This window comes from Arachis ipaensis, chromosome B5 (genome assembly GCF_059453495.1).
Source record: "Arachis ipaensis isolate K30076 ecotype BB chromosome B5, ASM5945349v1, whole genome shotgun sequence".
Classification (NCBI taxonomy): domain Eukaryota; kingdom Viridiplantae; phylum Streptophyta; class Magnoliopsida; order Fabales; family Fabaceae; genus Arachis; species Arachis ipaensis.
In genome coordinates, this window is record NC_142440.1 from 28,450,606 (window position 1) to 28,464,495 (window position 13,890).

Below are 13,890 nucleotides of genomic sequence, written 5' to 3' on the forward strand. Positions count from 1 at the left end.
TCAAGCTTACAACCTTGAGAATCATCTTGACACTTACTGTAGTGAAGGGCTGGGAGCTTCATCAATTAGATGTAAACATTGTCTTCTTGCATGGTAAGCTACAAGTGGAAGTGTACATGGTTTCCCCACCTGGCCTTGAAGTTTCAAAAGATGCTGTGTGCAAGTTTGACTGATCCCTATATGGTCTGAAATAGGCAACCTAGCAATGGAATCTGCGTTTGGATGGATTTTTTTCAGCAGCATGGCTTCCATAAGTCAAGTCATGATCAATCACTATTTACAAAGTGCAATGACAATGGTTTGACAATTATCATTGTGTCTATTGATGATTTAGTGCTTTCGGGTGAAAATGAGGTAGAGATTGCTACAATCAAGCAAGCACTTGGCAAAAAATTTAGTATTAAGGACTTGTCACAAATTGAAGTTTTTCTTGATATGGAGGTCGCTCAAAGTGCATTTGGGATTGCATTGTATAAGAGAAAATATATTCTAGATCTTTTAAAAGAATATGAGATGTTGGAGGCCAAACCAGTTATTTTGTGCAATAGAAACTTTAGCAAAGAAAGTGGTTTCAAACTAACAGATTTGACTTAGTATAGAAGATTTCTAGAGAGGTTGTTGTATCTTACTAATACCCGTTTAGCAATTGCATTTCTCATTGAGAAGTCTAGACAATTTTTTTACTGTGCCACCAATAAACACTACAAGGCAGCACTACAGATTCTACGTTACCTCAAGCAAGAGCCAGCAAAATGGCTTTTGTTTTCTTGCAATACCAAGCTTAATATCTCTTTGGATTTGTCAACTTTGACTGGGCTACCTGTGGAAACACTCATAGATCTATTACTGGATACTGCTTCTTTTTAGGATCCTCTCTCATGTCGTGGAAGAGCAAGAAGCAGACTATGGTGACCTGTTTTTCCTCTAAAGCAGAGTACCGGGTGATGATGCAGGCCACCAAAGAGATATAGTGGCTGCTCTATCTCTTAGGAGAGTTTCAAGTTGTGCATTCATAGCCCTTAATCTCTATTGTGATAACCAATTTGCCTTACACATTGCTGCGAATCCTATCTTCCACAAGTGGACAAAACACATTGAAGTGGACTGTCAAATTATGCAGGAGAAGTCACAAGCGGGGGTTTTAAATTTACTACCGATTACCTCTTCTAATCAAACGGCCAATCTGCTCACTAAGATTTGGCTCTGGATCCGTTTAATTCGCTCATTAGCAAGTTGGGTATGTTGGATCTGCATATACCAACTTGGGAAAAGTTGTTGGTGATATGTTGATGCTGTTGCTCTGCACAATTTGGAGATGTCTATTTTGGTCACATATTCCAACTTGAGCGAGGTTGTTGAGCATGGTGTTAAGCAAGTTAGGAATGTTCAGCAAGTTAATTAATTTTAGTAGTAGTTCATTTAGGCTAATAAGAGTTTGTTCGAGTTTGTTAGAATTTGTTGTGATTATTCAACATCTAGTTAGTTAGACTGTGACTATAAAAAAGTCTCTAATAGTAAAGTTTGTCAGATTCTCTCATTCTAATTTCTGCACTCAATAAAAGAAGGAGATTCTTCAGCTCCTCAAATTTCTTTATCTTCTTCCTTCTTTTTCTCATCTTCTCATTTCCTCGCCAAAAAACTTGATCCTTCACATAATTTTAGTAATTTGCTCTTCTTTTCTTTGGAACTATACTCTATATTATTAGAGTGTAGATTGTAGAGTTATTTTTTCTAAAGAAAAAAGTGTTGAAAAAATAAAATACAATTAATTAAAAATACATATCTTTGGTTGCATTTGTTTCCAGATACAGAACACTGAGACACGAACACTAAGACACAAAATCGTGTTTGCCAGATGAGACATAGACAGAAATCCTAAATTACTATATTTTGTGTTTATCCTAACAAAAAAAATACAGACACTAACAAAAAATATAACTTATATTTCATTTTTTTATTATTTTTATTAATTTTTTATAATTATATTTTTTAAATTTTTTAAATAAAAAATAAAAAATTTGAATTTTTATAATTTATTTTAATTTATTAATAAATAAAATACAAAACATTAATTTTTGTATTTTTATTTTTTGTCCTTTCTTTTAGTATTTTGTCTTATATCTTATTTTCAAAACCAAACACACTTTTTTTTTTATCAGTATATTAGTACCTGTCTCTTTAATCATATAATTACAAACAAATCTTTTGATTAATCTCCAGGATTATGTCGCACATGATCACCTGAACATAAGTGGCTTCTTCATTTATTATTTATTTATTTTAAATCTTATTTATCAATATTTATTATAGCTGACCCAGCAATTGTTTGATATCTTAGTGGTCTGTTTCAGTACAGAGATTAATTGGCACTTAATCTTAATTTCCATGGTTCTCACCAAGTTGACCTATTGTAATTTTGCATTTTGGGTTAACTATTAGTTTAATATTCAAAATATTCAAGTGCTGATAAAAAAAAATTTAAAAATTATTATTGATAAAATAATTTTTAAATAATTTAAAAATACAACAAAAAATTATAAATATGATATTTTTTATAAATAATAAAAAAAATTTTATTTAACAAACAACTTAATTATTTATTTGATTTAAATTTTTGTGACAATATTTAAATAAATATTTATAAAGTACACACAAAATTCGAAGCAAAATTTGAATTCTAAATTTTTTTTTATCTTTTAAAAAACTGTGATCATTCACAATAAATTTTTTTAATTTTACTTGATAAAAAATTATTAATTTTAAGAATAAAAAAATCTTATTTTTCTAATAATGATTGTAAAAATTTACAATAAAATTTGATCTTTAAAATTGATTTTTAAAATATATATTTGATGTCTAATATTTTTATCGTATTTTTAAATTTTTTAAAAATTTATTTATTGTTAGCATCTTTTTAATTTTTTTGTACAACGACTTAAATTTCGGATATCATTTTAATAGTTTACTCTCTCCATTTATTTGATTGAGTGACGATCGCTCTTTCCTTTAATTGGCATGTCTTAATAAATTGGCAAGTGGAATACAAGATTGGGGATTGAGGGATCCACATTTGATGGAACTAACATGTCGCCATTCATAAGCATGTATCGTGTTCAAGATTTTTTTGAAGTTTCAGACGAATTAGATTTATGATTAAAAATTGAAAGTTATGCCTTTATTACCTTATACATTTATTGTTTTACTATAATAGTATAATATGATCATATTTAACAGAAATATATGATAAAATTTTTTCACTTCTTTCTTCTTTTTAATTTTTTTTTTCTCTCCAATGATTCAATATTTACATTTTTAGCAATTTATGTTAGAAGTATAGATCATTAACATTAGTTATGAATTATGATTAGTATTTAGTTTAAGTGGTGATGAAAGAGTTTTACGGCGTTAAAACATATAATTAAATATTTTTTTTTTCAAAAAGATAGAAAAACTCGAACTCGTGATCTCTAGGTAAGTATGAAAAGACTATGTCATTTGAGTTATAACTCGTTGATAATTAAAATTAAAACAGATACTTAAATAAGATAGAAAAAATGATACTAATGATGATACACCACCGAAATGAATGTGTTACACTGTACATGGAATTTATAGAAAGCAATATAACTTTTTTCTTACTCATCAAGTCCAAGTAGTAGGGTATATAGAAAAATTTCTATAATGTTATTATATAGGTATATCAATGAGAGAGTGACCCAGATATTTTACTTAAAAGGATGAATTCCTATCTACATAAGCCATATATGATAAAAGGCAAAGAAAAATAACAATTAATAATTCAAATGGAAAGCAAATTAATAGTGGTGGTGTATGTAATAATAACTCAAATAAGGGTGGTCCAATAATACTGGTTCCTTGATCAAAGGCATAATCAATCATACAGAGCAAGCATCCAAGCGCAATGAGCCTAGATTGTCACTACTTCACCATGTTTTTCTTCATACACTATGGTCCATCTAGTGCAGTAGTAGTGGCACAGTTTTTATGAACATGGGGTTATAGTAGACAGAAGCGTATGGATGTGATTGCGAGAATAAGTTGTTAAATTCAATGTGTGGCCATAGCCATAGCCCATATGGATGTCATGCAAATGGGGAAATTAAAGTCATAAGATTAAATGCATGACAATTGCCCAACATGCATGTTACTTTAATTTTATTTTTCCTGCAAAGACATGGGAATAAAGCCATGGTGGCGCGCTTGTGCTATGTATATATAAAAAATATGTATATATAATAGGATCATTTTAATATGATTATGTTAGAGTAATTGCGATAATTATAATATTTTAAAAAATGTGTTACTTAAAAAAATATTATCAAAATATAAAAGAGAATATAATTTTAATTTTAACGATGTTTATATAATCACCATAATCACTATAGCATATATATATATATATATATATATATATATATATATATATATGTTACTGCGTGGGAAAAAAAAAAAAGAAAAAGAAAAAAAGATATACCTTGTGTCGGGGATACGGGGCTAAATGACAATATTGTTCTCTTTCTCTGAGTTGGGCCTTCAAAGTATTTTGTAGAGAAGAAATTCTTTGTGCTAAATTAAAGTAGCTTTTTCAGGATGTGAATTACCTGTTCAACCCCTTAACTTTAACAATTATAAGTAGTTGGTTATTAAAATGCATGATCTTCAAAGTAATAATAAAGAGTTGCTGCTATTGGTTCAAAAGCTATGTCTTTAAGGTAGTTGCTACCCTGCTTCCAATCCATTATGAATCATTTATGGCAAAGTGGTATCAAATTCACAACCTGTGGTATTTTAGGTGCAAACATTCAATGATATGATCCCCATATAGGAATTGGATAATTAAGATCTGTGTTCTTCTTCTGAATGAATGGAAGGACTGTCTGAAATATTCAGAGGGTATGCTTTTGAGGGTGATATAAACAGGCTGGATATATGGTCACGAGTATGCAGAAGCTAATTGAAGAGTAGAAGTAGTAGTCATAGTCAGTGATTGAACCGTCTTTATTGCTAGCGGGACCTAGTAGTAGTGTGCATGCATCAATATCTGAGTTAGTCTCACTACACTCCAGAGTAAGGACGTTATACATAAAGATAATTATTGTGGATTCATGTGTCATGTTATTGAGTGGATTAAGAACATCAGATCATACAAGATATGAGAGAATAGCTAGAGGGAATCCATGTATAGATTAATAGTGTAATTTCAATTATATAAATTTATCAATACACAGCACGCAAGAAATTAAAAGGCCCCAAAGACCTTTTTATATTTCTTTAGCCAATGAGGCCACTATAGAGAGGGAGGTTCGTTCTCCCTTGAAAACAAATAAAAAAATTACAAAAATGTAAACTATAGACTATAGAGGCGCATGCTTCCATCACACACGCGTGGACACCAGGGGCAAATGGGTCCTGTGTATATAATTTGGCCAAAGCTCGAGGCCAAAAAAGAAAAATAAAAATTAAAGCAATTCCCGCCAAAAATAAAACAGAAGAAAAAGAAATGAAAAAAAAAAACAACACATGCACACGCATACGTGGCGCGCACCAGAAGCGTCTTCACGCGCGGTATTAAGAAAAGTCCAGAAAATGTAGCTGCTTCAATTTATTACCTTCTTTTCTTTTTTTTTTTTCTTCTGTTTTTACTGTTGTGGAAATTAAATAAATAATCCCATCATTTAAGAAACGTGTTGTTGAAGAAGCAAAGATCTTGCTGGCCAGGATGATAAGCTTGACTTGTGAATTCCAATGATGGGAAAGAGCTCACAAGATTTCAAGAGTTTCAAATCCCCTCATAAGGTTTTGCCAAACCATACATTGATGACTGTTTTCTTTATTTTTTCCTTCCATAAACAGTGTCCTACTACACCAATAGTTTACCAAAACGCAACTTCTTTGACGATGAATAATTCAACATTCACCACTTCTTTCTTTCCACACTTACACACTTACACGTCCAAACTATATTATTAAATGCTACTGTTCTTCGGTTCTTCCCCTTCACTCTTTCTTTTTCTCAATAGCTTCCTTACTTTTCCACATCATGATCCCCTTCCCTTGGGAATCTGCAAATAAAGCCATTGATGAATGGCAATACCCACCAACAAAAACAATAATTACAATGATAGAACCTCAAGACTCTCTCATCTCATCATCTCATACGACATTTTTTTTTATTTTATTTCTTAATGTACACTCACCCATCAAGTCAATTCTTAACTCAAAAAACCCTCTCAAAAAAGTTGAGTTTTCTGCACAACTTGGACCACCACCTTATTAATTATTTCTTTCCTTTTCTTCTCTCATTTTTTATTACACTTGTTTTTTTTTTTTTGTTCTTTTGTGTTTCTGTTTTTTTTCTCCTCTTCAAGGGGCGTTTCCTTTGTGATCATCTACCCAGAAACAGTTATTTAATTTCCTCCTTTTATAAGACAATCAGAATGCAGAGGATGAAGTAGACGATGACAACGACGACGACGATGATAACAATGAGGAGACACTTGACCTCGTTAGGGGCCGAGTCGTCATCACTCGCAGCTGTGGTAACACCTTAGGAGTCTTCCTCTGATTATTATCAATCACAAGTAGCTCTTGCATTAATTGGTAGCAACCTCTAATTTTCTCCTACACCAACCAATGCAAATACATGTATCTTAATTGAACCTTGGTGTTTTTCACTTGAATAAATAAGATGCAGTTTCTCATTTAATCTTAAAAAATTTAGTACCATAAAAATATGCTGATATGTATATATATGCTTACTTTTCTAAGCCCCTGGCACCAGGATTCGGCATGCTCAGGCTTGACGAGGGACCAATTTGGAATTTCGTTAGCTGCACATAGTATGGCCGTAGCAGCAATGCATGATGGCCAGTATGCAAGAAAGCTAGCCTCTGAAATAATAAATATAATATAATATAATACATACTGAACAGAAGAACTCATTGAAGTTACAACAGAAAATGCATGCCTTCACAATCCACTCTATCTTCTAGTAGCTTTTTTAGTATATCCTCTTCCTTTCCATATTGAGGATCAATTTGAAGTTTTTATATGCAGTTAGATCAGACACATTGATTTATGTACCAAAAAAGGTGATTAAAGAAGACCATCAATGTAGAATGCAAGGAGTAGTATCCACTTTTAACCATCTTAATTAGGAGAGATTTATTATATGTATGTATCAGTTTAAATAGGTACAGGAGCGATGGATCGGAGTACCTTGGATATTGGATAATATGATTTGTGTAGCCCGTGAAATGAGGAATCTAGTAAAAGTTCCAGTTGAATCCAACTTGCAAGCAAAGAAACCGAGAAAGCTAAATGGGGTGACTGATCTTAGCCTCCAATCCAGGACACCCAGAACAAGCAGCTCCATCCTTTGAATTGTTCTGGGCTCAAAAATGTATTTGGCACCTTCTACCTGTATACATTTGATTATGAATATTAATAACAGTAAGCCCTATTCAGCATGTAATTAAATTAATTAGAAAATTACTTAAAAGATGACTTTAATTTATTAAATCATCAATCATCAAGAATGTGACTCTGACATGGTTTCATTACACTCAATAAAGAATGTGGCCACACATGCAGGACAATACCTGAAGGTCCAAGAGAGAAGGGACAAGAGGCTCTTCCATCTTTGCCGCTAGAGACAAGCATGCAATAGATAGAAGTTGCAGCGGCCACCCATTTGTTTGCTGTAAACAAATAATTATATACATCAATCAAATAGTAGTAATAAACATAACAAGCTAGTAATAATTATTTCATTTTGACTTTATCGTGACTTTCGGACACATATTCCCACGTGTAATGCACGTGCCTAGATGAGAGCACGAGAGACTACAGCTAGCTTTCCGCAGTAAAAGCACTATAAACTTCTCTCCATTCATAATGGACATTTATTTAAGTGAATTTCGTATATTAAATCTATATTCAAGAGAAATCATCATATGTGCGTTAACCTTTAAAACCCGTGAAAGGATAACATAAAAAAGCGAATAAGAAAGTTCAAGAATATTTTACTGTACAAATGAAGTTGCAATGAATGATAATATTACTGAGAATGGAACAGTGCTTCTTGCATCCTTTTGATTCAACGTAAAAGATTCAAAACAATTAATTAGAATTTATTGTACCTAATAAGAGGCAAGTGTAATAGGTCACACGCAACCTAACTCAGCAATACAACGAAAAAATAGCAACGTGTACGTACTGTAGACGACAGTACTATAACATCAATATGAATGGCACTAAGTTTCTCCACCAATTGATGATATAATATCAAAGTTTAGTACTTACAAAAAAGTAATATAATATTTTATTGATGATATATGATCAATAAAAAAAGTTTTATGTCATATCACTAACATGTGATTATGTTATGTATTCATCGTAATAATCAAACATGATTTTCTTTATAAAACTAATTTTATACATTAATATTATAAAATAACTATATTTTTCCAAATAAAGTTTTAATATCATAATATGTAGTTTCTAGAGTAAAATATCTATCTTGATAGGTAAATTTGTTGAACATTTTATTAGTTGATAACATAAAATTGTTCCACATTAATAAACAACCTTTTTACATAAAAACTGTAAATATTTTTATTATGTTTTTATAATGTATTTTAAGTTACCATCTATTTGAATACTTTATTTAAATAATAATTTAAAGCCACTCCCCACTCAGTACTGAATCCACTCACTGTATAAATGAAATGATTCAAAGGTCATCGTTCACTTATTATTTTACTTTTTACCTATTTCACATAGGTGAATCCAAAAACTTAAAAATAAAATCCAAAGTTGAATTCCTGTTTTGTTATCAGCGCACTTGCCCATTTTCACATTTTAGAAAAGTCATTCATAAATAATAATTACTGTATAGAATAATTTTCTTTTTCTACGCACATGACAAGTAGATGATAATAATTTATATATATAATATAACAATCGTCCGAACAAAGAAACACACAATTTCAGCTTTTATATTTTTTTAAATATTAATTTATTTTCCGAAACTGAACATCTGAACTTCACAGAACTCACCGGCAACTGCCGAGAGTTCAAGAATCGATCCATGTAGTTGACGGAAAGATACGCGGTCAACGGCTGAAAACCGTAGTAAGCCTGCACCTGCAACCGCCAGATTCCAAACCAACTCAATCATCAAGATCGAAGAATAATAAGAATAAAAAAACTAGATCTATAATCTGAACCGATTCACTTAGAGGAAGTTACCACCGCGCCACCTGCGCATTTTAGCATCTTTTGGTCCGTTACTGCGCGCGTGGCAATATCGTAATATAAATGAAACGAGTGTCCAATACCTTGAGAATCCAGGCAACGGATTCTTCTCTTGCGGAGGCATCCAGCGAGTGAGATTGGAACCTCGAGAGGTACTCGAATCCAGGGACGAAGTTTTGTTCGTCTTCGAGGAATCCGGCTATGGACTCCTCCTCCTCCATCGGCGGCAGCGGCGGAGATAATGAGTCGAAGTCGGAGAAGGAGGAAGCGGATTCCGGAGACTCTTCGGAGAGGATTCCGGAGGTGTCCTCGGCGCAGAAAAGATCGGAGTCAGAGAAGAAGTCGGAGCAGGAGATCGACATGGCGATCGGCGGTTTTTCGTCATTCTATTGCCATGGCGTTGAAAAGTGAGCGGTTGCCGGAATGTGACCGGAGAAGTCGCCGGAACGATGAGTTTGAGGGGGAGAAAGAGGGTGAGTGGGTGTGTGTGGAAGGGGGAGTGTGAGTGTTGAATGAAAGGTACGTGCAGAGTTTTCATCTGTTTGTTTGAATATAAATATGCGTTTCCTAGCTCAGTTTATTTATTTTCTTTTTTTCTTTTCTTTTGTTAGGTTAATTTTGATCCTCACTCTCGAGCCATGTCTAAAAGTAAAAGTTTTATTTTTAAAGAAAAATTAAGTTATTTATAAAGTTTTGAAATAATAGGCGAGTTTTCTTCAAATCTAAGCACAGTATACATACTACCTAAATTAATAACTACTATATTACTAAAGAGTTAAATTTTAAAGTAGTCTTTGAATTTACACTTAAATTTTAAAGCGATTTCTAAAGTTAATAATTATTTAAATTTATTCTCGAAATCACTCTCCGAAACTCATAATAGTCCCTAAAATAATTTCTGTTCATCCTTACCATCGGAAGGACTGAAACGACGTCGTTTTGTATTTATACAAAAAAAATTTTAATCCCCAGCATAACGTGGTTCTGTATTTATAAAAAAAAACATAATCCCCAATTATCTTCACCAATTCTCTTCTTCACGCTATTCTTCTTCTTCTTCAACTTCATAGTAGCAACAACAACAACCACATCATCATTGCAAACAATAGTTAAATTATCAAACTCATATTAGTTTATGTAAACATCCGATGATCATGTCCAAGCCAATAATTTGATTTAAATAACAAATTTTTTTATAAATCATAGCAGCGGCAATAATAACATGCAACAACATCACATCGATCAACAACAAAAATTAAAACATAAGCATCCAAAAAAGAATAAATAAAGGGGAAGAAGAAGCAGAGCAGACCAGCACAGTAAAAGGAAGAAACAGGCTGCCAGAGCAGAAACATGCACAAGAGGAGGCGCCACGGCAGCCCAAAAGCAAATTTATGAGAAAGGCGACGGCGGCAAAAGAGGCAACGCCCACAGCACCGAGCAGCCTAAGCACAAGAACGGGAGAGAAACACTAGAATCGTAGATTGTAGAGCTGTAGGTTAGGGTATGATTGGGTAATAATTAAGGTAGCGAGAATCGCGTTCTTTCTCGTGGAATTGGACATTTCTACGCTTCAAGAAAAGTTATTCGTCTCTCTCCATTCACGCTTATGGCATCGAATGAGGCAGGGAATAGTAGAATCGCCATCCAAGCGCGTGGAATCGCGGACCGAGGCGCTTCCACTGCATCAAACTTGGCTGCTCAAAGAGGGAAAAAAATGGAGCCTGTTGGTGACATTTAACTTGTCTCGCAGTTTAGGTAGTCATCGGGGTTCGTGAAATCCGTAAGAACCGTAAATTAATTAACTGATTAATTAACGTAAAATAATAATAATTAAATTTTCCCAAAAATAGGATACAAAAATTTAGAATATGAATTAAGAAATTTAAATATGATTTTTGGACTCAATAGATTTTTCTCAGTTAGAAAATGTAATATTCTGCAAAAAATTGCGAACCGGCAGATTAACCGGCCGAACCGGTTTAAGTCTGTCCAGTACTGTGCGAGAATAATTAAAAACAGTAGAAAACATTTAGAATTGAAAACCGGACATTAATTTTAAAGGTTTGGCCCGAAATTGAACCAAACGGACCAAAATTACTAACGGGTTGGACCGGGTCCAAGTTGGGCCCAAGCCCAACATATATATAAGCTTAAATGAATCCCTGTTCAGCTACTTCATCCTTATAAACACAACAACATAGCTACAAGTGAGAAGAGAGTGAGGGTTCTATTTTTACTATTCATCATCAACTTCTCAAGCTCATATCTCGAGCTACGGTACTCCGATTCGCGTGCCGTCAGTGGCTACACGAAACTCTCGCCAAACCCGTTACTTTCATCTAACTTTTGTTGGTAAGATTTTGAATTTTCATCTATTTTCCTCTGTCCTAAGAATTTCGAGTTTGTAGATTTTGGTTTTGAGTGAAATTTGTGTTTTGAGTGAAATTTGTGTTTTGGTTGTTTAGGTACTAATCATTAGAGAGGGAGTGTTGGATTCTATCCCAAATTTCAGTGGATAAGGTAAAGTTTCTCTAGAACCTTTGTAAATTGATATATTATGAGTATTAGGTTTTGATTTATATGAAATATATGATGTTAGTTTGAATATTGGAGCTTGTTGGAATTGTCTTGGATACTTGGGAGCATTTGGAGTTGGATTGGTAACTTGGTTGTGTTTGGAACCTTGATTTGTACTCAATCTTGGATTTTTGTGCATATTGGAAATCGGCCAAGATATGGTTTCGGTTTTCTCTATGTAATATATAATATTTCTAGACACTTAGGCTTGTGACCCATAGGATAGGTTTGGATTGAATTGGTTGTTAAAACTTGGTTGATTGATAATGTATGATGAATTGATGATTTGGATGATTTATATGAATAAATGTTGTTGATGTTGATAATTGATATTGAAGTTTGAGATTGAGGTTGAATGAGATTGATTATGATGATTGTTAGTGATATAATGATGATGGATGAATGTGTTGGATGAGAAATGATTTTAGTGTGATATATTTGATAATTAGGGTTGAGGATTGTATAATGAGAGTGAAAACTTGGTGAGAGTGGTGAATTGAGATACAAAAAGGGTAAGTTCTGATGTGAATAAGAGTTTAATGTAGTTTTGATTTGGTTTGGTTGTGAAATTTGGAAGTTGAGAACCTTGTGAATTTTGGTAAAAATCAGTTTTTAGTGAACTTTGACGGATCATAACTTGAGCCTCCATTTTCAAAATTTATTGAAATTTATTTTAAATTAAAGTTCATTGAAAGATCTTTAAATTGATATAAAGTTTGATGAAAATGGATTTTTGTAGAGGAAGTTATAAACATTTAAAGTTTAGGATTTAAAACTCATTTCTGCAACTTTGTAAAATTTTCTAAGTCTAGTAGTGCATGCATACGCATACCTCCCATACGCATACGTGCAATTCTGTTTGGCACCTATACGTACGCAAACGCTTGCATGCGTACGCGAAATGGGAAAAGTTGTATGCATGCGTACGCATACATAATGCATGCGTACGCATAGACCCTATTTTTCGGAAAAATGATTTTTCTTCGTCTCCAAGGGTTCTCTAACTTTCTAAACTTCCTTCCATGCTTTTTTAAGAGTACAATCTAATCATTAGGAGCTGATAATATTAAAGATAAGTTAGTGAATTATTTTAGAGAATTTTTGTAAAAATTTAGAAAACGGAGACTTAGGTTTCTGGAGTAGTGAGGACGAAATTGGTTGTGTGAGAAGGCGGAGTACTGTGTTGATGATCACTGACAATGAATTGTGAAAATTATGAATTGATGGTGGTTGAGATGAGTCTGGGACTCGGAATGGAAAGATGGATCACTGATACACTTAATGAAATGATTTTGAAAATCACTGAACCACTGTTTTATACTGAGATTGTTGAAACGCTATACGCCTGGCAGGGACGGCGGTTAATCCCGACTTTAAGTATTCAGCAATTGGTTTTCTCCAATCATCATCATCCCATTCGTCTAAAGTCAACGCCTCTCTTTCTTCGATGGATACTAGGATCTGACGCACTTTTGCCAATTTCTCTAACGTTTCAGGGAGTATTTTATATCTCAATGTAGTTTGGGCTAACTTGCTAGCAATTTCATTTCAGATCCTTGGAATATGGACCAATGAAACTTTTCAAAACGATACCAGCAACACTCATGCCATCGACAAATATTTTTGTAACTTCTCATTATTACACTTGAACTTCTTAGATAACTAATTCAAAACTAACTGTGAATCTCCAAGGGTTTGAACATCCAAAGCCCTTTTACCAATCAAAATCTCGAGACCCAATATTAAAGCCTTATATTCAGCCACATTATTCGAACAAGGATATTTTAATTCAAACAGAAATTCTGACGGTACACTTTCCAGAGAAATAATTAGAACTCCAACACTTGCACCATCCTTATGTTTCAAACCATCAAAATATAATTTCCAACAATCAGCCACAACATCGACTATATTTGCCCCCTGGTCATTGAGATTATTCGGTCGATCAACCTGAAAATCCATAATGACCTGACCTTTCATAGCCTTGGCAGGCACATACTATAGATCGAACTCTGTCAAAGCCAACATCCA

At 33.2% G+C, this 13,890-nt stretch overlaps 1 protein-coding gene across 1 annotated transcript; it reads right to left on the minus strand.

Moving 5' to 3' along the window:
• Positions 1-5,201: 5,201 nt before the first annotated feature.
• LOC107643504 (cyclin-D1-1) lies at positions 5,202-9,858 on the minus strand. The gene is made up of 6 exons (XM_016347173.3): positions 9,363-9,858; positions 9,082-9,168; positions 7,623-7,721; positions 7,240-7,441; positions 6,781-6,911; positions 5,202-6,642 (listed from the first exon to the last, which is right to left on the minus strand). Exons 1-6 carry the CDS (start codon positions 9,639-9,641, stop codon positions 6,454-6,456), a joined length of 987 nt encoding a protein of 328 aa, XP_016202659.1. The 5' UTR covers positions 9,642-9,858; the 3' UTR covers positions 5,202-6,453.
• Positions 9,859-13,890: the final 4,032 nt, after the last annotated feature.